This window comes from Hemiscyllium ocellatum, chromosome 5 (genome assembly GCF_020745735.1).
Source record: "Hemiscyllium ocellatum isolate sHemOce1 chromosome 5, sHemOce1.pat.X.cur, whole genome shotgun sequence".
Classification (NCBI taxonomy): domain Eukaryota; kingdom Metazoa; phylum Chordata; class Chondrichthyes; order Orectolobiformes; family Hemiscylliidae; genus Hemiscyllium; species Hemiscyllium ocellatum.
In genome coordinates, this window is record NC_083405.1 from 136410533 (window position 1) to 136434637 (window position 24105).

At 42.1% G+C, this 24105-nt stretch overlaps 2 protein-coding genes across 3 annotated transcripts in view; one reads left to right on the forward strand and one right to left on the reverse strand.

The window, feature by feature from the left end:
* Positions 1–16419, forward strand: part of adck5 (aarF domain containing kinase 5) — a 137275-nt gene extending 120856 nt beyond the window's left edge. Inside the window, exons 12-15 of the mRNA XM_060825663.1 lie at positions 5062–5153; positions 10119–10377; positions 13648–13764; positions 15649–16419. Coding sequence (XP_060681646.1) covers positions 5062–5153; positions 10119–10377; positions 13648–13764; positions 15649–15754 — 574 coding nt within the window. The 3' untranslated portion in view covers positions 15755–16419. The remainder of the gene's footprint in view (positions 1–5061; positions 5154–10118; positions 10378–13647; positions 13765–15648) is intronic.
* Positions 16420–21859: 5440 nt separating this feature from the next.
* The window catches only part of cpsf1 (cleavage and polyadenylation specific factor 1), a 167762-nt gene continuing 165516 nt past the window's right edge, over positions 21860–24105 (reverse strand). For both annotated transcript variants that reach the window (XM_060825237.1, XM_060825236.1), the window contains 2 exons: positions 22919–23057; positions 21860–22495 (listed from right to left, as the gene is read on the reverse strand). In XM_060825237.1, the coding sequence (XP_060681220.1) occupies positions 22448–22495; positions 22919–23057 (187 nt within the window). In that variant the 3' untranslated portion in view covers positions 21860–22447. The remainder of the gene's footprint in view (positions 22496–22918; positions 23058–24105) is intronic.

The window sequence follows — 24105 nt, forward strand, 5'->3', positions numbered from 1 at the left end:
GATTCTAGAACTGAGCATTATATAAAGTTATGGTCCTCTTGGAGAGGTTGGGTAAGGGGAATACCAATTCAATCAGTGTGTTTCTGTTTAAACAAAAATAATGAGTAAGTTGGCTATAACGTGAGTCAGATCTCCGAATCAAGATAAGAATTTCAGATGTTGCATCCAAGCACATTATTTTGATTCTGATCCTTTGCCCTTTGTTTGAAGGATAATGCTCTCAACCTACACAGACAGCGTAAACATCCCATCCCATCCGTAAACTCAATCCATGCCTCAAAATCAAAGAATCCCTTCCTGTCCCTTTAAAGATGAGCTCAGAAGATTAATTCTCCACCTCAAACCATATATATGACACATTGAGGAAGAATCAGCCTAATCCACTAATTCTCCAGATCTCACAAAAATCACAGGAATAATGAGGTACTGCATTTGCTTAGGGCAAAGGAATATACAATAAATAGTGGTGTACTAAGAAGTGTAAAGGAACAGGAAAATTTTTGGAATGCATGCCTCTATAGATCCCTGAATGCGGCAGGATAGGTGATTAAGATCACCTACAGAATACTTTCCTTTCTTGGCCAAAACTTAAACATGGTTACTTGGTCCATAGCTAAAGATCACCAGCAGCACCACTGAAAATACAGGGAAGATTTATAATGATGTTGACAGGAATGGAAAATTATTGGCATTGGAACAGTTTGAATGTGCTGGGCTTGTTTTCTTTGGAAAGTAGGAGGCAAAGGGAAGTTTCAGCTGAAATATCTCAAATTGGCTTAGTTTGTAGCAGACTTGCCAATGAGTGAGAAGGATGTGGGTTTAAGTCCCACTTCAGTTTGAGCATGAAAGTTTAAGGTTGGAACTCCATTGCAGTACTGAGGGAATGCAGCACAGTCAAATGTTGTTTCTGATGAGACAGTAAACTGAGTAATTAAAACACCCTTGACATTATGTTGAAGACAGGGAAGAGTTAGCTTTGGTCACCATTGTTGAATTTTCCATTATCAACATCAGAGATGTATTACCACTGAGCTGAAATAGCCATATAAATTCTCTGACATGAAGAGTGGTCAGAGGCTAGGAATCCTACAGCGAGTAACTCACCCCCGACTCACCAAATCCAGCAAAAGTCTCACATCTGATGGAGTATTCCCCACTTGCCTGAGTGAGTGCAGACTCCACCAACACTCAAACGTTTGACACGATCCAGGACAACGCAGTCCCCTTGATTGGCACCACATCCACTTGCACACACTCCATTGATTCTCAGTAGCAGCAGTATGTGCCATCTACAAGGTGTATGGCAGGAATTCACCAAAATTGCAAAAATAACATTTCAAGTTATCACCTCTGATTCCTTTGTCAGTCACCTGAAATCTGTGCCTTTTTATTGACTAGGAGAAAGTGAGGACTGCAGATGCTAGAGATCAGAGCTTAAAAATGTGTTGCTGGAAAAGCGCAGCAGGTCAGGCAGCATCAAAGGAGCAGGAGAATCGACGTTTCGGGCATAAGCCCTTCTTCAGGACTTATGCCCGAAACGTCGATTCTTCTATTGACTGTTCAACTATTGAAAAGTGGTGTTGTGGTTCTGTTCGCCGAGCTGGGAGTTTTTGTTGCAAACGTTTCGTCCCCTTTCTAGGTGACATCCTCAGTGCTTGGATGCCTTCTATGCTGATTCCTCTGGCATTTATAGTGGTGTGTCTCTGCCGCTTCCGGTTGTCAGTTGCTGTCCGCTGCACTGGCCGGTATATTGGGTCTAGGTCGATGTGTTTGTTGATAGAATGTGTGGATGAGTGCCACAAAGTGTTTCTATTGAAAAGTGTTTCTTTAGTTATCCCTCACTTCATGATTTTAAATCTCTCTCTTTCTCAGCTCTAAGGACAACTTAAGCCGGAAACATTTCTAGTAAGCTGTGTTTTTTGAAAATTTACTCATGGGACAAGAGCATTGTTGATCAGTGAGCATTTCTTGTTTGTCCCTTGATGGTTAGCTGCCTTCTTGAAACAACGCAATCCACAATGTCCTCAGGGTGGGAATTCCAGGATTTTGACCTAGCAAGAGTGAAAGAACAGAAATATATTTTTCAGTCAGGATAGTGAGTGGCTTGAAAGGAAACATGCAGGTGGTAGTGGTGTTCCTATGTGTTGTCTGCTCTTGTTATTCTAGATGCATGTGGTCATGGGTTTAGAAGGAGCTATCTTGGATCTTTTGTGAATTTGTCCGTACATCTTCTAGCTTGTACACTCTGCTGCTACTCAAGTAGGCAGAGTGGATGCTTTCTTCTGGATGTATTAAGCAGCTTCTGTTGTTGGAACTGCTCCCATCCAGGGGAGTACTCCATCACATTCCTTGTGCCTTGTAGATGGTGGACATGCCTTGGGGAGTCAGGAGGTGAGTTACTTAAGTATTTCTACCCTTTTGATCTGCTCTTGTAGCCAGTGTTTTATGTATTAAGTCCAGTTAACATCTGGTCAATGGTCACCCCCAGAATGTTGATAGTGGGGGATCCAGTGATGGTAACACCATTGAATGTTAAGAGGCGGTAATTAGATTGTCTCTTATTGGAAATCTTCAACGCGAGGCATTAGTGTGCTGTGAATGTTACTTGCCACTTGTCAGCCTAAGCCTGGATATTGTCCAGATCTGGTCACATTTGAACATAGGCTGCTTCATTACCTGAGGAGTCATGAATGGTGCTGAACATTGTGCTATCATTGGCAAACACCCCCACTTCTGACCTTATGGAGGGAAGATCATTGATGAAGCAGCTGAAGATGGTTCCACCTAGAACACTACCCTGAGAAACTCCTGCACAGATGCCCTGGAGTTGAGATAACTGACCTCCAGCAACAACAACCATCTTTTGTGTACCAGTATGACTCCAACTAGCAGAGAGTTTGCCCCCGATACCCATTGATTCCAATTTGCTAGGGGTCCTTAACGCTATACTTTGTTGAATGCAACTTTAATGTCGAGGAGTGTCACTCTCCCCTCACTTCTGGAGTACTGTTCTTTTGTCCATGTTTGAATTAAGGCTGTAATGAGGTCAGAAGTTGAGTTGCCCTGGTAGAACCCAAACTGAACATCACTGAGTAGGCTATTGCTGAGCCAGTGCTGTTTGATAGCCCTGTCGATTATACCTTACGTCACTTTACTAATGACCAAGAGTATATTTATTAATTGACCTGGTTAGATTTGTCCTTTTTTTGTGTATAGTACATACCTGTGCAATTTTCCACATTATTGGGTAGATGCTGGTGCTTGTAACTGTACTGGGAGAGCCTGGCTAGGGGAGTAGCAAGTGCTGGAGCACAAGTCTTCAGTCCCATTGCTGAAATATTGTCAGGATCCATTACCTTTGCAGTTTCTGGGGGTTCCAACGAGTTTTTGATATCACTTGGAGTGAATTGAATTGGCTGAAGAATACTATCTGTGATGCTGGGTACAACTGAGAAGGTTGAGTTGGATCATCTAGTCAGCATTTCTGGCTGAGGATTGCTGCAAGTGCTTTAGCCTTTCCATTTGCATTGCTGTGCTGGGTCTTCCATCATTGAGGATGGGAATATTTATGGTGCAAGTTGTGTACTTGACCATTACCAATCATGACTGCAGAGTTTACTTAGGTAATTTCTCCAAAGTTTCTAAATAGTGGTGCTCTGAATTGGTCAGGTTGCTCCAGCTGCAGCCAAACCCAGGTTTGTGTCCATTTAGCACCTTGGCTTCTGTACTCTCTGCTTGTTTTTAAAACCCAGTGTTCAATATCCTTTATTAATTGTTTTATTGACTTGTCTCTCAAAAGATTTTTGTACATCTCAGTCATTGTTCTCCCACTCCACTTGCTAATTGCACTGTTCAGCATGTTTTTGTGTCGAATTTCAGTTTGCCTCTTTTTCATCAATTTGTCCAAATTCTCCTGAAATCCAATATAATTTTCTTCACTGTTTATTATACTTGTGTTTTGTGTCTGTATCTTAAAATCCAAGTTATTAATGTACATTTAAAGCCACTGTGTTTCTAGTACTATATGCTTGGGAACTGAAATTCCATCCAGCTTGGCAAAACAACCACTCGCGTTTGTATCCAGGCTGCTATTGCACCTTTATCCTCCTGAGTTCAAAAGCATGCAGTAGTTTATCAAATACTTTTGAATGTCCACATATACAACAACAGAAATTGTTGGAAAAGCTCAGCAAGTCGGAGAGAAGGTCACTCGACCCAAAACGTTAACTGATTTCTCTGCAAAGTTACTGCCAGATCTGCTGAGCTTTTCCAATAATTTGTTTTTGTCTGTTGTTATTGCTTCTTTTCTGATTTAAAGCAGCTGCAGTTCTTTCAGGTTTTTATTTAACAATAACAACAGCCTCATCCACCTTCTGTTAATCTCAATGATTTTTAATCAAGTTAGTCAAACACACTTTTGTCCTGAACAGATTTAAGCTGGCTCTCCTTTATTAGTCTTAAAATCAAATGACTTGGACAATTTTAGATTATCTCATGCTATTTTTTTCCAAGGTTTTCTTGCCACTGATGTTTAACTAACTCATCTAAAATAAACAAAATTTGTCTTGTTTATTCTCTTTTTTTTTGGACAAGGGTGTGAATTTTCAATTTTCTAGACCTCAAGCAGAAATTGGAAGATTGTGGCTAGCAACTCCCAGTTCTTATCTCGAGTCTTTCATTAATTAAATTATTCAATTCAGACCAACATATGGATGATCACTCCTCCACTAAAGGAGAATATACAATATCAAGTTTAATCCCCAATCTCCAATGAGATAGTAGAGACAACAGCATAGCCACCTCAAGTCACTCAATGAAAGTGGAGAGCTGCCACTTCAATCACTACAATGTGTGCTGAAGAATCTCCCAAAATGCTGTTAAGTATGAAAGGTAGGAAATTCAGTATGTCTTTGAGGTATGGATCCTGTAGCAGTTGCCAGCACGTTGATACTTAGTGGTAGAGATTGTAGGGGAGGGAGGAGCTGTGGATGTTTGATAATGTGATTGCTGACCCTTCAGATTAGATCCTGTGTCTATCAGATGCTTTTTATTTACTCTTAGGGACAGGATTACTCTCTGCAAACTCTGGCGTTCCATCATCCTGCTCAATGATGCTGCGATGAAGAAATTTGCCAATGAGCTGGGGGTCAAAGGTAAGGGACGTGATTTTTCTATCCATAAAGTTGTTTTTTCCCTTTATTCAATGGATGTGTTCATTACTGGCTATGCCAGTGGTTATAGCTCAGAGTACTGTTATTGCACTGGGCTAAGTCTCTGTGGAATCAGAACGACAGCTCTTAGTCATCTGGCATAATGCTTCACCTATTAATGTTCCATTCCTCTGTATAAATAAGGTTGCTAATATCTTGATTTATTCACATTTCTGATTTATCACCACCCTCCATCCTTTAGGTTGAGGAGTGTTTGATGGAGATGTTGTAGAGGCAATATTATTTTATATCTGTAAACTACCAAGCTCAGATTGTTCTACCCTATATGATGCCAATTAATTTATCAATGACCCTTAACAGAAAACAGGATTTCATTTCCACAGAGGCCAGGTTATTGAATATATTTAGAAGAAAGATTGATCATCTTGGCAACCAAAAATTAAGGTTATGGGGAGAAAGCAGGAAAATGGGGTTGAAAAACCTATTACCTATGATTGAATGGCCTAATTTCTGCTTCTATGTCTATGGCCTTATGATTTGCATTCTCCTCTAAGTGGAAAAATATTTTTGGACAATAATTGTATTTTAACAATACTGTCTTCTACTACTATTATTTTTCTTTAAAATGCAATCTAGAACTTAAATCAGTCTTTTTCAAAGCCATAAAGAAGAATGGAGATATTTAACATTGTGCTCATTGTCTTGATAACAAATGGAATTGGAATTCACAGACTGTGTGCAGAAATCCTACTTGAACAGCATACATGTACAATGTAAGAGGCTTTCTGTACTTAAATTTGATAAGACACTCAGCTTCTTTGCACATATCCCATCTGGCCTAAGGGACATTAAGAGTGGAAATTCCAGAGGAGCAGACCATAACTTCAGTCGTTAAGACTCCAAGGGGCTACCAATGCTACAAACTGCATTTGTTACCATCTCATTAAATGTTGACTAATCCTAAATAAGCCCATAGAGAAACATCTAGAAACAAACATTCAAGTCAAAATTAATAGGCAAATGTGGATGAGTTAATGAAATAACGTGGCTTTTGTAAAGGAAAACTATGTTCAACTAACTTGAGTTTCTTTTTTGAAGTTGTACTAAACTGATGATGAGGGCTATGCTGTTGATGTGACATACACATACCAAACTTGTGGGAAAAGTAACAACAGCAACATGGTTACAGAATTGGCTGAGTGACAGGATACAGTGCTTGATGAATGTTTATCAGACTGGAAGGAGGTTTGTTGTGATATTCCCCAAGGAGTTTAATTTCAAAGGTTGGAGAGAACACACACTTGGAAGTATTGTAAACTTGAGGATGATAATTTAGAAATTCAAAAGGACAGACAGGTAGACAATGGGAAGAATTGTGAGGTAATACATTTTGGTGGAAAGAACATGGACCGCTAAAGTGGCTGAAAGAGTGGAGAATCTGGGCATTTTGTAGCAGAAGGGTTGACACTGTAATTAATAAACCTTACAGTATCCTAGGCTTTATTAATAGCAACAGAATACAAGAATAAGGCGGTGATTTGAACTTATGTAAAACACTGGATCAGCCTCAACTAAATTTATCTTTGATTCTAGACATTGTGCCTTGGGAATAAGGTTTGGCTTTAGCTAGAATACAGAAAAAGTTTGCAACACTGACTTCAAGGATAAGGGCCTTCAGTTATGAGGATAGACTGCAGAAGTATAGCTTGTTCTCCTGAGAGGTTGAGGACAAAAAGAAATTAGAAGCATGTGAGTAGCATACAGGCTACTAGACTAGGTGTGATTGAGGTTCACAAGGAAGATGTATTAGAAATCCTGCAGAGTGTGAAAATAAGTCCCCTGGGCTGGATGGGATTTATCCTAGGATCATCTGGGAAGCCAGGCAGGAGATTGCTGAGCCTTTGGCATTGATCTTTAAATCATCATTGTCTACAGGAATAGTGCCAGAAGACTGGAGGATAGCAAATGTGGTTCCCCTGTTCAAGAAGGGGAGTAGAGACAATCCAGGTAATTATAGACCAGTGAGTCTTACTTCAGTTGTTGGTGACTTGTTGGTAAAGGTTATAAGAGGAGATTTATCATCATCTAGAAAAGAATCATTTGATTAGGGATAGTCAGCATAGTTGTGAAGGGTTGGTCGTGCCTCACAAGCCTTAGAGTTCTTTGAGAAAGTGACCAAACAGGTAGATGAGAGTAAACTAGTTGATGTGTATATGGATTTCAGCAAGGCGTTCGATAAGGTTCCCCACAGTAGGCTATTGTACAAAATGCAGAAGAATGGGATTGTGTCGAGATCTAGCAGTTTGTATCAGTATTTGGCTTGCTGAAAGACGACAGAGGGTGGTTGTTCATGGGAAATGTTCATCCTGGAGCCCAGTTACCAGTGGTTTACTGTAAGGGTCAGTGTTGGGTCCACTGCAGTTTGTCATTTTTATACATTATCTGGATGAGGGCGCAGAAGAGTGGGTTAGTAAATTTGCAGACGACACTAAGGCCGGTGGAGTTCTGGATAGTGACTAAGGATGTTGTAGGTTACAGAGAGAGACTAAGCTGCAGAGCTGAGCCGAGAGGTGGCAAATGGAGTTTAATGTGGACAAGCGTGAGGTGATTCACTTTGCATTCCGGTTACTCCGACCAAAGTACTGGGCTAATGATAAGATTCTTGGTAGTGTAGATGAGTAGAGAGATCTCGGTGTCCAGGTACACAGATCCTTGAAAGTTGCCACCCAGATTGACAGGGTTGTTAAGAAAGCATACAGTGTTTTAGTGTTTATTAATAGAGGGATCGAGTTCTGGAACCATGAGGTTATGCGACAGCTGTACAAAACTCTGGTGCGGCTGCACTTGGAGTAATGTGTACAGTTCTGGTCACTGCATTATAAGAAGGATGTGAAAGCTTTGGAAAGGGAGAGCCTTTCTCCCAAGTATGGTGACGGCGAGCATGAGGGAGCATAGCTTTAAATTGAGGGGTGATAGATATAGGACAGATGTCAGAGGTAGTTTCTTTACCCAGACAGTGGTAAGGGTATGGAATGCTTTGCCTGCAACGGTACTAGATTCACCAACTTTAAGTCGTCATTGGACATTGGATGTACATGGAATAGTGTAGGTTAGATGGGCTTCAGATTGGCATGACAGGTTGGTGCAACATCAAGGGACAACGGGCCTGTCCTGCGCTTAATGTTCTAATAGTCTATAAATGTTGAAGGGTTTGGACACAATAGATAGTAAGTATTCCCACTTTTGAAAGGACTGAGAACACGAAGACTCAAATTTGAGGGAATAAATAAGGGGAACAAAAGCTAGATGAGAAACCTTTCACATAATGAATATTTAAGGGCTAGGATACTTTGTCCAAATGTGTGGTGGAGACAGATTGACATTAGATTCCCTACAGTATAGAAACAGGCCCTTCGGCCCAACAAGTCCATACTGAGTAACTCACCCAGACCCTTTCCCTCTGACTAATGCACCTAACACTATGGACAATTTTTCGCACGTCCAATTCACCTGACTGGCACATCCTTGGACTGTGGGAGGAAACCCACACAGACACAGGGAGAATGTACAAACTCCACACAGACACTCACCCAAGGCTGGAATTGAACCTGGGACCCTGGTGCTGTGAGGCAGCAGTGCTAACCACTGAGCCACTGTGCCGCCCAATTGAAGGTTCAATTGAAAGGAGATAAAATGATTATCTGAAAAAGAGCAATGGAGCTGCTATAATGGGCTGAATGACCAACTTCTGTGCTATAATAATTCTATGAATCTGTAAAGTGCTAGCAGTTAATTACAAATAAGTATGCATGAGCACTTTGAGACTGGAAAAGAAGTTGCAAATAAAAACTGAAAAGGGTTTGCATAAACACCAGGGCACCGTCCACAGGGGTGCTATGGTGAATCCTAACAATAAGTCTTCAATTTTCCATGAAAATAAGTCACTTTGAGATTAGATTAATTGGAAAAACTCCTTGGTGCAATAATTCATAAGCATTTGATCTACCTCCGAAGTCTCAGCATATTTCTGTAGATCGTCATGTAGCACGAATGGGGAGATGCCTGTGTTAGACTGGGGTGGACCATGTTAAAAAAATCACACTTCCAAATAAACCTGTTGGACTATAATCTGGTGTTGTGATTTTTTAACTTCATACAACATGAAAACACATCCTTCAGTCCAACTAGTCCATGCTGACCATGATCCCAAACTAAACTAGTCCCACCTGCCTGTATTTAGCCCATATCCCTCCAAACATTTATCTAAATGTCTTTTAAATGTTGTAACTGTACCCACATGCACCACTTCCACCAATGTAGAAAATGTCCCCCTTATGTCTTTTTTTAAATCTCTCTCCTCTCACTTACGAACATGCCTTCTTGTCTCGAAATATCTCACCCTAGGGAAAAATGCACCTGCAATTCACCTTAAACGTCTGAACCAGGAATTCCTCATGAAGGGCTTTTGCCCGAAACGTTGATTTTTTTTTCCCTGCTCCTCTGATGCTGCCTGACCTGCTGTGCTTTTCCAGCACTACTCAATCTCCAGCATCTGCAGTACCCGCTTTCACCTTGAAGTCCCAGCCTATTCACCCTCTCTTTATAACTCAAACCCTCCATTCCCGGTAACATCCTAGTAAATCTCTTCTGAACCCTCTCCAGTTTAATAATATCCATCCTATAACTGGGTGACCAGAACTGACCACAATACTCCAGAAGAGGTCTCTCCAACATCCCAACTCAAAAGATCTCAGCAATGAAAGCAAGAATGCTAAATACCTTCTTAACCACCCTATCAATATATGTTGCAAACTTTAAAGAATTACCTACCTGAATTCCCAGGGGTCTCTGCTCTCCAACTAACCAAGGCTCGAGTTTTAATTGTATAAGTTTAGATGGTAACTCTTACTCAAAAGTTCTTCCTCCACCGTTTCCCCTCCCTTGTAGATTACTTCCTGTTCTGTGAGATCCTGTTGCAACGACCTATCAATATGCGGGAGACAGCTTACCAGCTGGCCAATATGATGACAAGGGAGGAAAGGGCCTACATGCAGGACATGGCCAGCAATCATTTTGACAGGATCATCCAGGTGCTGAAGGACCTACCACGTCCCATGTTGCTAGTCTTCAGGAACATCAACACTGTCCGCTGTATAAACGTCATCCTCGGCTCACCTGTTGACCGATATGTCCTGATGGCTAGAAGGTAACTCTAGAAATGTTGTACTACTGTACCATTAACTACTGGCTTTCCGGATAGGAGCTGCTTATCCTCAAGCAGCATGTGTTTCTTGTTTCTGTGCACTTTGTTGACTGCAACCAACCAAATGCAGGAAAGACTTATGCAATCTGCCCTCATAACTTAATTCCTTGAATTGTCATACCAGTATCAAACATAGAAGGAACTAAGCAGAGTAGGGCTCGCGGAGACTTGCCCACTAAGTTGCAGGTCTAATATACACCGGTGTCACTAGTGAAGATGACTAGAGCCTGTTCATTTGATATTTACTGGCACTTCTGATACAGCTAGGAACATTTGCATCCAAATGAACAGCAGTGTGTTTATGTTGTTTTTGAATCCTTGACCTCGGTCATGGTTGAGTCTTGTTTTGCAGTTGAATTCGAAAGCGGTACAGGAATGAGCTTACATACATAATTTTTTAGCTATTTTCCACTAATCTAACTTTAAAAGAAGCTATGTTGATAATTTTAGACCTTGGTGCAGAGGATGTGAACAACTTTTTGTTTTCCACACGTCCTGTTTTAAGCAAAAGTTAACAATTACAGATGATTCTCTGCAGTTCATTTAGCACCTGTAACCCTAATATTGGCCTGAAGATCAATTACCAAACCTGCTGGTTCTGGTAATTTTTAGATTAGATTAGATTCCCTACAGTGTGGAAACAGGCCCTTCAACCCAACAAGTCCACACTGACCCTCCGAAGAGCAACCCACCCAGACCCACTTCCCTCTGGCTAATGCACCTGCACATCTTTGGACTGTGGGAGGAAACCCACGCAGACACGGGGAGAATGTGCAAACTCCCTAGAGACAAACAAACAGTCACTCAAGGCTGGAATAGAACCTGGGACACTGATGCTGTGAGGCAGCAGTGCTAACACTGAGCCACCATGCTGCTATACCATCCAATTTACTAAAGTGAATAAATTGTCTTGTACTGCTTAAAACAAGTGTGGTCCTATTTTGTTGAACTGAACAGGTGTGGTGTGTATACATGCTGTTTGTCCGTCTGCAAAGTTCTGAGTCTAGGGAAAGAACTGTTTCAACTCACTAATCTCGTTCTCTGCCAAGGACAAGGTTTTTTTGAAAAAAAAAGGCTTGCCAACAGTGACAGAGAAACAGTGCATTGATTTGTTGAGCACACAAGATCTTCCTGCTTTTGGTTAACAAGTAGTCCAATTCCCATTTTGTTTCTGCTCCAGACAACCTGCAATCACAAAACTAACTTGAGTGGGCTCAGGGAAATGAATGAACAAATGATAAATTCAGACAAACATCATTTAGATTTAGAAATGTTCCACTCAATTATTTGAAACACAACTAGATATCGTAGAGATGTGCAGGAGATTAGTTTAGGCTCACTTTCAATATTATATAGCAAACAGTGAGACAATTACTATATGAAACAATGAGCAACTAACAAGACTAGAATAACTCAAGGAAAACTGTAGCAACTTTTCATCAGTGTTCAAGTAACATTTCTGCCACACAAATGGGAGGAAATAACCATCTCCAATTAGAGATGATCAAACTGATGGTAACTCCATTAGATGGGCAGAGGCCATCACTGTCTTGCCCCACTAATATCTCAAGCATAACCATTGACCAGAAGCTCAACGGGACGGCGATGTAAATCCTGTGGTTACAGGAGCAGGTCAGAGGCTAGGAATACTGCACTAAGTAATTCACATTCAGCCTTTGCAAAGCCTGTACACCATTTCCAAAGCACAAGTCTGAAGTATGAAGGAATACTCCCCAGGATGGCCACAATTCCCACAATACCATCCAGGATATAGCAGCCCACTTGATTGGCACATCCGCCACCAGTGTTTAGTATCTACAATTTGTATAATCTACAAGATGTACTGCAGAAATTCACCAAAGTTCCTCAGACAGCATCTTCCAAACCCATAACTACCATCTACAAGGATAAGGGCAGCAAATACACCACCACCTGCAAGTTCCCCTCCAAGCCAGTCGTCACCCTAATTTCTGCACCAAACATGATGTCATTCTCAACTAATCAGATAGTTCCTCCTATCTTATCCATGCCCCTCAACTTTATATACTTTATCAAGTTACGCCTCAGCTTCTGATGCTATGGTGAAAACAATCCAAGTTTGTCCTTGTAGCCAATACACTCCAATGCAGGCAACATCACGGTAAACCTCTTCTGCACCTCCTCCTATGACTCCACATCCTTTCTAGAATATGGGCAACCTGAGCTGTATACAATACTCCAAATGTGGCCTAGTTAAAGTTTAATGCAGCCACAATGTGACTTGTCAACACTTACACTCTTGAGCCCCAGCCATAGACCAGCATGTATATGCTTCCTTTACCACCTTAGCCATTCGTGTTGCCACTTAGTGAGCTGTGGACTTTTAACGCAAGATCCCTCTGTATATCAATGTTTCAAAGGGTCCTACCAATTACTGCATGAGAATCCGACATGACGTGGCAGGGAGTGATTTGTTCAGTTAATTGAATTCTGGATAATCGAATGCTTGATAACATAGTTTAGCCAAGCATCGGGACCTTGGGATCTTGCTGGATAATCGGATATTTGGATAATTGAGGTTCCTCTGTACTTTGCTCCTGCATTTGACGTCAAAATGAATCAGCCCACACTTAGCCATCTTTCCAATTATGGTAGCAGGTTGATATGGACCTGGCTGACTCAGGAGTTTGCACATTCTTCCTTGTGTCTGTGTGAGGATACTCCAGTTTCCTCCCATCAAACCATGTGCAGGTTAGATGGATTAGTTTTGCTAAAATTGCCATGTAGTGTCCAGGGTTTTGCAGGCTAGTTGGATTAGCCATGGTAATTGCAGGGTTGCTCTTCAGAGATTTGGTACAGACTTGATAGGCCAAATGGCCTCTTCACAACTGTACAGTTTTAATGTTTGCAAACGTACTCATCAGACTGTCTATATTTACATCACTAAATAGTTCTGTGGAATTGATAATTAGCAATTTTTCTGGTTAATGCCTGCTACAGTCATCCTGGCTATATCCCTCCAGTAATTCAGATGAAGAATCTGAAGCTTACTGGGTTGGTGTCTTTGATCCATCTGCAAGAGCTAAGGTTGAACCAAAGTTCCTTGGCCCCTTGTGTTATTTGGGGCTTTTAAAATTATCACATCTAGGTCAGGAATCATACACATTCAGAGATAATCTCTCACACAGGTTTGATGTTTCTGACATACTCCAATGTCTCTCTCTTTCTTCGCAGTGCGGTTAAAGCACACAGTCTGTTAACAAATAAACACACTGAAGGATTTTGGAGAGTTGGTGCTTTCAAGTGGCTAAAGATAAAGTGGGCCAGCCTCCAGTTTGAGATCGGTCTCCGGTAAGCCTGGCAGAGATTATTATAAAGACTACTCTGAGAAACAGACCTGAGCAGCTCAACTATTCAGCATGCTATGATCGCTGGGGCATGTATCAGCAAACCCAGTCCCCACAAATGCACTTCCATTGGAAGGATACTTAGGTAGCAGAAATTCAGGCCATTCATGTCCTTAACCAATAAACCCAAGGCCTATAATTGGCATAACTAGAACTCATGTAGGTACTATCCCTGTCTCTGAGGCACATGGAACACTCCTTGTTCCAGTACTACCCATTAGTCTGCCCAGTATACCAATGATATCATTGCTACTTTCCCCTTCTCCAAATCCCTCCAGTGCAGATGGAGGCCACTCAGCCCAGAGTCCATACTGACCCTCTAAACAGCACCCCTCCCAGACCCCCCCTCATCCCTGTAACCCCACATTTCCAATAGTCAGCCTACCTAGCCCGCACAACCCTGGACACTGGGCAATTTAGTATGGCCAATCCACCTAATTTGCACATCTTTGGACAGTGGGAGGGAACTGGAGCATCTGGACGAAACCTTCGCAGATATGGGGAGAATGTGTGGAATTTGCACAATCACCAGAGGGTGCAATCAAACCCAGGTCCCATGGTGCTATGAGGTAGCAGTGCTAACCACTGAGCCACTATGCTACTGTCATCTCATTTGCTTCCAATTCCCACCCTGCTCTCACTTTTACCTGGTCCATCTGACTCCTCCCTTCCTTGACATCTTTTCATTTCAGAGGACAGGCTCACCATTTTTATTATTTACTACAAATCGAACTCCCATTTACCATGACTATACATCCTAACAGCCTGCTTCCTATAAAGAATCTGTTCCATTCTCTCAAGTTCCTTCACCTCCATCTCATCTGTTTTGATGCCAACTTTGACAAGGCAGTCTCTCAGCCCACCTTCCTCAGCCGAGGATTCCCCAGCACCGTGGTTAACAGCCCTCAGCTGGGTTCAACCCATCTCCCACACTTTGATCCTCAGCCATAGTCTTCCCTCCCAAAATAGTGAAAATCTCCCCCTTGTCCTCACGTACCATCCCACCAGCATCCACAGCCAGAGGATCATTAACCACCATTTCCACCACCACTGTCACCAGATATTCATTCGATTCCTTCCTTTGACAACTTTCTGAATAGATCATCTGTCTACTGCATTCACTGCTTAGTGGTCTCTGGTACATTGGACAAACAAAGTGCAGTCTAGGCAGTCACTTTGCAGAATACCTACTTTGTCTGTAAAACTAAGACCAAGCTTCCAGTTGCCTGACATTTCAACACACTGGCCAACGTAAGTCTCAGGTTTCCTGGGAAACTGGATGAACAGCACCTCATTTTCATCCTTGGGGACTCTACAGCCTTTTGAACTTCATATTGACTTCAACAATTTTAAGGCTTAAACAGTTTCTCCAGTCCTGAGACTTACCTCCTCCCACTCCCCAGGCCTTGTCATCACATGGGTTGCTACGACACACAACCCATTGTCAGCTACTAATGATCCTCAATAGCAGCTATTTATTCTTCCAGGCTGACCTTTACCCATTCCTTATCTACCCCACTGTTCATTCTCTCTCTCTGCTTTACTCTCCCACTGTCTTCCCTATCCACCACAACCCCATCTTCAGCACATACACCAACTTTTTCTGAGTCAAAACATTAACTGCTTTCTTTCTGCAGATGCTGCCAGACCTGCTGAGTTTTTCGTACTATTTCTGCTTATGTGCCTGTAATGAGGGTGACGGTTCAAGAATAATGTCCATTTCTTTGATTGGGATAATGGTCATGGGGGAGTGAAGTTGAAGTATTAGAAAACTAATTGTGGATAGATTTGGTGCATTTAGTAACATAAAACTTTGTTTATCCCTCAGGTCAGAAAGTGTGATGATGAAGATAATCTCCATGCTCGTCCGATTATTCATTTACTTTGGTCTGATTGTGCCAGATGAAGATTTATACAGTTACCTGCTGGAGTAACATTGAACTGGCTGTCAATTCAAATCCTGTTAGAGGTGCGAGAATCTACTGGACCTTTTGTTTGGAAATTTTGGTTTCTTCTTACCTCAAATCAGAACAGAGTCTGACTACCACGGCCACTGCCTCACCAAGCAGCCATCATCCTTGAGCAATGCTCAAAGTTAAATGGAAGGTTGGCCAAAGGGATCTGAAATCTGGCATTTTCACTCAGCTGGCATGGTTTCTGTCAACATATCACTGGCAACCCTCATGCAAAAGCCTCTACCATTTCAGGCTAAATTGGAGCTGTTTGCTCACAGTGCACCATTGAAGGAATGGAAACTTCAACTTTGTTACTGCTGTTTGGCAACAATAAGATTAATGAGCAGTTTTCTTGAGCCAATAGTCTGCAATCCTTTGATTGAAATGACACAAATCACACGATGTCCTGAAATAAATCAGTCAGGAATTTGTTGGTGGATGAAAATTCTGAACCTCAACTCTTATCTCTTCCTTTACCTGCACCATGATAGAATTTAAGTCATTCATGTAAGGCTATTCAGCATACAGAATCCCACCTCTGACCTATTAATGTTATCATGGTACTTACTTGAATAAAATCTGATTGAAGATTTGTAGCTCGGGTATCCGTTGTTGTGGTTCTGCTCGCCGAGCTGGAAGTTTTTGCTGCAAACGTTTCGTTCCCTGGCTAGGGAACATCATCAGTGCTGTTGGAGCCTCGTGTGAAGCGCTGCTTTGATGTTTCTTCCAGTATTTATAGTGGTTTGTTCTTGCCGCTTCCGGGTGTCAGTTTCAGCTGCAGTGATTTGTATGTGGGGTCCAGGTCGATGTGTCTGTTGATGGATGTTCTTGCCGTTTCCGGGTGTCAGTTTCAGCTGTAGTGGTTTGTATATGGTGTCCAGGTCAATGTGTCTGTTGATGGAGTTTGGGGATGAATGCCAAGCTTCTAGGAATTCTCTGGCTGTTCTCTGTCTGGCTTGTCCTATGATAGTGGTGTTTTCCCAGTCAAATTCATGTTGCTGGTTGTCTGAGTGTATGGCTACTAGAGATAGCTGGTCGTGTCGTTTTGTGGCTAGCTGATGTTCATGGATGCGGATTGTTAGCTGTCTTCCTGTTTGTCCTATATAGTGTTTTGTGCAGTCCTTGCACGGTATTTTGTAAACTACGTTAGTTTGGCTCATGCTGGGTATTGGGTCCTTTGTTCTAGTGAGTTGTTGTCTGAGCGTGGATGTTGGCTTGTGTGCTGTTATGAGTCCTAAGGGTCGCAGTAGTCTGGCTGTCAGTTCTGAGACGCTCCTGACGTATGGTAGAGTGGCTAGTCCTTTTGGTTGTGGCATGTCCTCGTTCCTCGGTCTATCTCTTAGGCATCTGGTGATAAAGTTGCGTGGGTATCCGTTTTTGGCGAATACCTTGTATAGATGTTCCTCTTCCTCTTTTCGCAGTTCTGGTGTACTGCAGTGTGTTGTGGCCCTTTTGAATAGTGTCCTGATGCAGCTTCGTTTGTGTGTGTTGGGGTGGTTACTTTCATAGTTTACACACACAGACCAAGTCTTAAACTATGAAAGTAACCACCCCAACACACACAAACGAAGCTGCATCAGGACACTATTCAAAAGGGCCACAACACACTGCAGTACACCAGAACTGCGAAAAGAGGAAGAGGAACATCTATACAAGGTATTCGCCAAAAACGGATACCCACGCAACTTTATCACCAGATGCCTAAGAGATAGACTGAGGAACGAGGACATGCCACAACCAAAAGGACTAGCCACTCTACCATACGTCAGGAGCGTCTCAGAACTGACAGCCAGACTACTGCGACCCTTAGGACTCATAACAGCACACAAGCCAACATCCACGCTCAGACAACAACTCACTAGAACAAAGGACCCAATACCCAGCATGAGCCAAACTAACGTAGTTTACAAAATACCGTGCAAGGACTGCACAAAACACTATATAGGACAAACAGGAAGACAGCTAACAATCCGCATCCATGAACATCAGCTAGCCACAAAACGACACGACCAGCTATCTCTCGTAGCCATACACTCAGACAACCAGCAACATGAATTTGACTGGGAAAACACCACTATCATAGGACAAGCCAGACACAGAACAGCCAGGGAATTCCTAGAAGCATGGCATTCATCCCCAAACTCCATCAACAGACACATAGACCTGGACCCCATATACAAACCACTACAGCTGAAACTGACACCCGGAAACGGCAAGAACATCCATCAACAGACACATCGACCTGGACCCCACATACAAATCACTGCAGCTGAAACTGACACCCGGAAGCAGCAAGAACAAACCAATATAAATACCGGAAGAAACATCAAAGCAGCGCTTCACACGAGGCTCCAACAGCACTGATGATGTTCCCTAGCCAGGGAACGAAATGTTTGCAGCAAAAACTTCCAGCTCGGCGAGCAGAACCACAACAACTTACTTGAATGTTGAATGACTTTTGATAGAGCCCTACAGCATGGAGACAGGCCCTTCAGCCCAAATTGGTCCATGTTGACCAAACTGTCCATTCTTGCTAACACCATTTAGATCATTAGCCCACATCCTTCTAAACCTTTCCTATCCACATATTTGTCCAAATATCTTTTAAATGTTGTTAATGTACCCAATTCAACCATATTCACTGGCAGCTCATTTCATGTGCATACGACCCTCTACAAAATGTTGCTCCTCAGGTTCCCTTTTATTCTTTCCCCTTTAACCTTAAACTGATGCCCTTTAGTCTTTGATTCCCCAACCCTGGGAAAAAGACTAAGTGCATTCACCCTATCCATGCCTCTCTGATCACATACACTTCTATAAGATTCCCCCTTCAATCTCCAACAGTCTTAAAGTCTTAACTTCTCCCAATAAATCAGATCCTCTAGTCCTGGCAACATCCTTACATTTCTTCTGCACTCTTTCCAGTTTACTAACATCCTGTACAACTGCAAAATAACTTCCCAACTTCTATACTCAGTACCCTGACTGATGAAGGCCAGTGTGCTGGCCTTCTCTACTGCTGTCTACCTGTGACTCCACTTTCAGATAACTGTGCACCAAGTTCCCCCTGTTCCACTACACTCCTTAAGGCCTGACCATTCACCATGAAAGTACTAGCTTGATTTGACTTTTCAAAATGCAAGACCTCTCACTTATCTATGTTAAACTCTATTTGCCATTTCTCGGCCCACTTCCCCAGTGGATCAATGTCCTGCTGCAATTTCTCACTGTCCATGATAGCTTCCACTCTAATGTCATCTACAAACCTACTAATCATGACTTGTACCTTCTCAACCAAACCATTGTTATAGATAACAAATAGCAATGGACCCAGCACTGACCCCTGAGGCACTCTACTAATCACAGGCCTCTAGTCTGACAAGCATCCTTCCACTATTACCCTCAGCCAATTGTGTATCCAATTTACCAGCTTCCCCCTGGACTCCACGCAATATAACCTTCCAGAGCAGCCTACCAAGTGGAACCTTACCAAAATCCATATAGACTATATTTACTACCCTGCCCTCGTCAACCTTCCTGGTCACTTCATCTAAGGACTTAAAAAAAAATTGATCTCTCACTCTCAAAGTCATGCTGACAATTCATAATCAAACCTGTGGCTAACAATTAGTCAGGGGTCCTGCAATTTCTTCTCTGGTCTCTTGCAGTGTTCTCGGATATATCTGGTCAGGACCAAGAAACTTATCCATCTTCATTATTCTAATACACTCAGCACCTCCTGTGGTATGGACAGTTGCCAAGATATTGCCACAAACTTCCCCAAGTTCCCATCTCCTGCGGTTCTACAAATGTGATCCTTGAGGGATCCTATTCTGTCTCTATTATCCTTTTTCCTTTAATATACTTGGATTCACCCTAATCTTCTCAACCAAGGCTCTCTTATGCTCCCTTTTCACCCTCCTAATTTCCTCCTTCATTTCTTGATTAATTCTAAATGCCTCAATAGCCAGGATTCCCTACTGTTGTCAACTGTACCTTTCACCCTCACAGGAACTTAGACTTTAAAAGTGAGATAGCCAGAGTTCAAAGGCCTCCCACTTGCCAGAGATCCCTTAGTCAGCAAACTACTCCAATCAACCTCTGCAAACTCCTGACTAGCTCCATCAAAATTCACCTTGCCCCAATTTAGAACTTGAACCTGTGAACCAGTTTTGTCCCTCTCCGTAACTATTTTAAAATTAATAGAACGATGGTCATTGGTCCCAAAGTGTTGCCACACTGTCACCTGTCCTGCCCTATTTTCCAAGAGTAGGTTGAGTTTTATCCCTTCCTGAGTAGGACCCTCTATATACTGCTTGAGGAAACTTTCCTGAACGTGCTTAAATTCCACGCCATTTAAATCCTTAATGCTATGGTAGTCCCAGTCTATGTTAGGTAAATTAAAAAATCCCCTTTGACAACCATATTGCTCCTGCAAGTCTCCCCGCATATTTGTTCCTCCAATTCCTGTTGACTATTTGGGGGCCTATAGTACAACCCCAATAACGTTTCCATTTATTTCTTAGCTCCACCCACAAAGCCTCACTGGATGATTCTTCAGTTATTTCATCTCTGGTTACTGCTGTGATACTCACCTCACTCAAAAATGCAACTTCCCCTCCCCTGGACCCTGGCACAGACACATTAACGGCCATCCTGTCCATCCCTTAGCCATGATTCTGTAATGGCTAGAATATCCCAATTCCAGGTATCTATCTATGCAGAGTTCATCTGCCTTACCTCTCAGTCCTCTTGCATTGAAATAGGTGTAATTTAATCCAACAGGCATTCTTGCTGCCTGTCGTGTTCCAGCTGGACTTGTCTCTTACTTTACTATTTCTGATTACTGTACCTCCTTCTAGCTTCGCACTTGCCTCCCTGCTATAGAGGAACCCACCCCACTGCCAATCTAGTTTAAACCCTCCCTTCTAGCAAACCTGGCTGCCAAGCTATTGATTCCCCTCTAATTCAGAGGTGACCAGTCCCTCTTGAACAAGTTACATCTATCACAGAAAACATTCCAATGACTTAAAAGTCTGAATCCCTGCCCCCGAACCAATTCTTTAGCCATGCATTCATCTGTCATATCTTCCTGTAATTACCCTCACTAGCACATGACCTGGAAGTAATCTAGAAATTACTGCCAACGAGGTCCTGTTTTTTTCCTAGCTCAGTCCACAGGACCACGTATCTATTTCTACCAATGAAATTTCCCTTGAGAATGTTCTGCAGCTGCTCTGAGACGGCGTCGACCCTGGCACCTTGGGAGTCAACACACCATCCTGGATCCCCGTTTGTGGCCACAGAATCTCTTGTCTGTTCTTTTAACTATTGAGTCTCTTGTCACAAAAGGTACTGTTTAACTTTACCCTTTCCTGCTGTGCCCCAGAGCCAGTCATTCTGCCACTGGCTACTGTTGCTTTCACCTGACCAGTCAACCCTCTCAATAGTATCTAAAACTGTATTCTTGTTTTGAGGGGAATGGCCACACTCCCTGTCTACTCCCTTTGCCTTTCCTCGTGGTCACCCAGCTACCCTCTACCTGCACCTTAGGTGTGACCACCTCACTAAAACTCTTATCTATGAAGTGCTCAGCATTTCGGATGACGTTACCAGCTCCCTCACAGGAGCTGCAGCTCGGTGCACTTCCCATCGGTGTGGTCAGTAGGGAAAATGGAAACCTTCTCCCTGAGATCCTGCATCCTGAATATATTTTAAATAAAGATTTTTTTTATTGACATTCACTCCATTGGTCATATCCTCTTTGTTCCTCCAAAACTCTTTAGATGTAATTAATTACTGAGCTGCAGCACAATCTACGTTGCCAGGCCCTTGTATGCTGCCTGGACATTTGAGACTAAAAGTACACTGAAGATTTAGCCCTGTATCTTTTAAACTTCTTTTCCGATTTAAAAAAAAACAAGGATTTTCCAAACCAGAAAGAACGAGAGTCATTGCTCCGGAATTAACCTCTATGCTGACACAGCTGATTTTATGGTCTATACGCCTCATCATTAGAGAAGTCATAGTTCCAGTTCGTATTCTGCTTTTCTATTTCCCAGGTAAAGAATAAACTCAAGGTAATGTTCATCAATAGGCATTTAGTTCAGATGGTGGTTAGCTGAAACTTCACAGCAATCAATATAAATAATTAGATAGTTTTAGTTAGCATAACTAGATAACACAACCAGCCAAGCATAGACAACACAGATGGGATCACAGGTTGCGTTCAAGCAACTCCCTGTAGTCCTGTGAATCTCAATGGCTATCCCATCAATTCAATACAGAGAAGACCTTTTGGTGGTGGAAAGCAAACTCTTTGCTTTTGTAAGAGGAAGTCCTTGTTTTTCCTGATATTTACAAGATGTTCACACAATTAGGGCTATGAAGAAGGAAGAGGTTAAAAAAATAATGCTGCATATCTTAAAAAAATTCTTTTACCCTATTTGCATTACAAAATATTTAAGTATGAAAAACAGACAATACATTCAAACTAATCTGTATAAACATTGAAAATTAATAAAAACTGCATGTTGCAGTGCTGTATTCAATCACAACATCCTCAGCTTTACCCCACTGTCTGTGTTGAGTTCAGTTTTAAAAAGGAAACTTGAGGGTTTAAAGGTTGCATGGCTTCATCAGCAAAATGTCCGATTCTTGGTTCATCCTGCATTAGAAATGGGCAGTAACTCGATCAATCTCCAGCACATCTTCCAAAATCTGAAAGAAACACCAATTGTCAGAAAGTCACAAACCGTTACATATATTCCTAGATAAAGCAGAGTCCCAGAAACGAGGATGGACCTAAGTCTGTTGGGTTATCTGGGATCAGCAAAGGTAGTGGCTAGAAGAGGAGAAACTCGCACTGGATATTGACAAACCTCTGCGACCAGAGATGCTTGTTGACACTCATACTTGAACTTGCCAGAGTAAGAGAACTTTGGAATTTCTTGGACCTTTCCCATCAGGAGCAAGGTACCAATCAGTATCCAGCAGTTCTGTTATTCAATCTGCATGAGTGCCTCTGATCCCAGTTACTGAGGGTATCACAGGATTGTCAAATGCTACCAACAGTGTCAATCCTGGTTATCCTAAACCAGAACTGCAAACTTCAGCGGAGTCTGTGTTTGCTGCTACACTCACCATATCAGGTGTTGTGCCTATTTTCTTGGCCAGCTCACTGCGTTCCATGGTGCTGAGGTACAAAAACTTATTGAGCAGCTCCCCATCCAGAATGTTCCGCACTGCATTTTGCAGAGCTCGTCGATCACAGCGCAACATCCTGTGGCACCAAAGTGAAGGGGAGAGAAAGTTATCACGTGTAGTATTATTCTCAAAATCAAAAGTGGTCAAGTCTCACTCCAGAAACTTGTGTGCATAACTAGGTGGACACTTTAAACCTGCCTTGGGGCACGGAGTATGGGGCTGAAGAACCCTGTGGGCGATTTGTCCAGGTCATTACACAGCCCACAAACAGAAAACAGTTGTAGTCGTCCATTCTTTCATGTTGGCAAGTAATGTTACCCATCAACAAGTAACTTGCTTGACTATTTTGCTGGGCAGTTCAGAGTTAATGACATTGTGGGTCTGGAGTCACATGTAGACAATGACAGAGAAGGTAAGGATAGTACACTCCTGCCCAAAAGGATATTAGTAATTTAGTGTTTGATTTTAAAACAATAAATCACTGAAAACATCAGCAGTTATAATTTTAGTAAGATTAGCTTTCAATTCCAGAATTTATAACTGAATTTAGATTCCACCATATGATGCAACAGAATTTGAATCAGTGCGTCCACAGCATTAGCCTAGATGTTGGATTCATCCTAAAAGAAAACTAGAAGTTGAAGCTTTTTGTCCTGCACTTGTCAGAGAATTAAGATTGTATTTCCATGCCAATCAAGGCCTAACCATGATTCTATATCAAAGTGTTTTTCTCCAAGCCCGTTTTGGTGTCATTGTTCTGATTAGTGCAAGACAAAACATTCAATTTCTAAAACCCCTTTTAGCAATATTTAAACTCTGGACCATAATCAATGACTGGGAGTAAAATGACGTGACCACCACACCGCTCTCCCTCTCAATGCTTTTTGTGGGAGTTTGCTGCTGTCAAATGGCAACTACTTTTTTATATTAAAATGACTGCACTTCAAAAGCACTTTGGTAGATCCTGAGGATTTGAAAGGTTCTATAGAAATACAGGTTATTTCTTAATTTACTTTAAGTTTTGTAACATGCCACTATCCCTTGGTGTTCTAATAGCTTACCAGAGTGAATTATTTGGATGACATGTCAGGGAGCTAATTTAAATTCAACAGCAAAGCTTCACA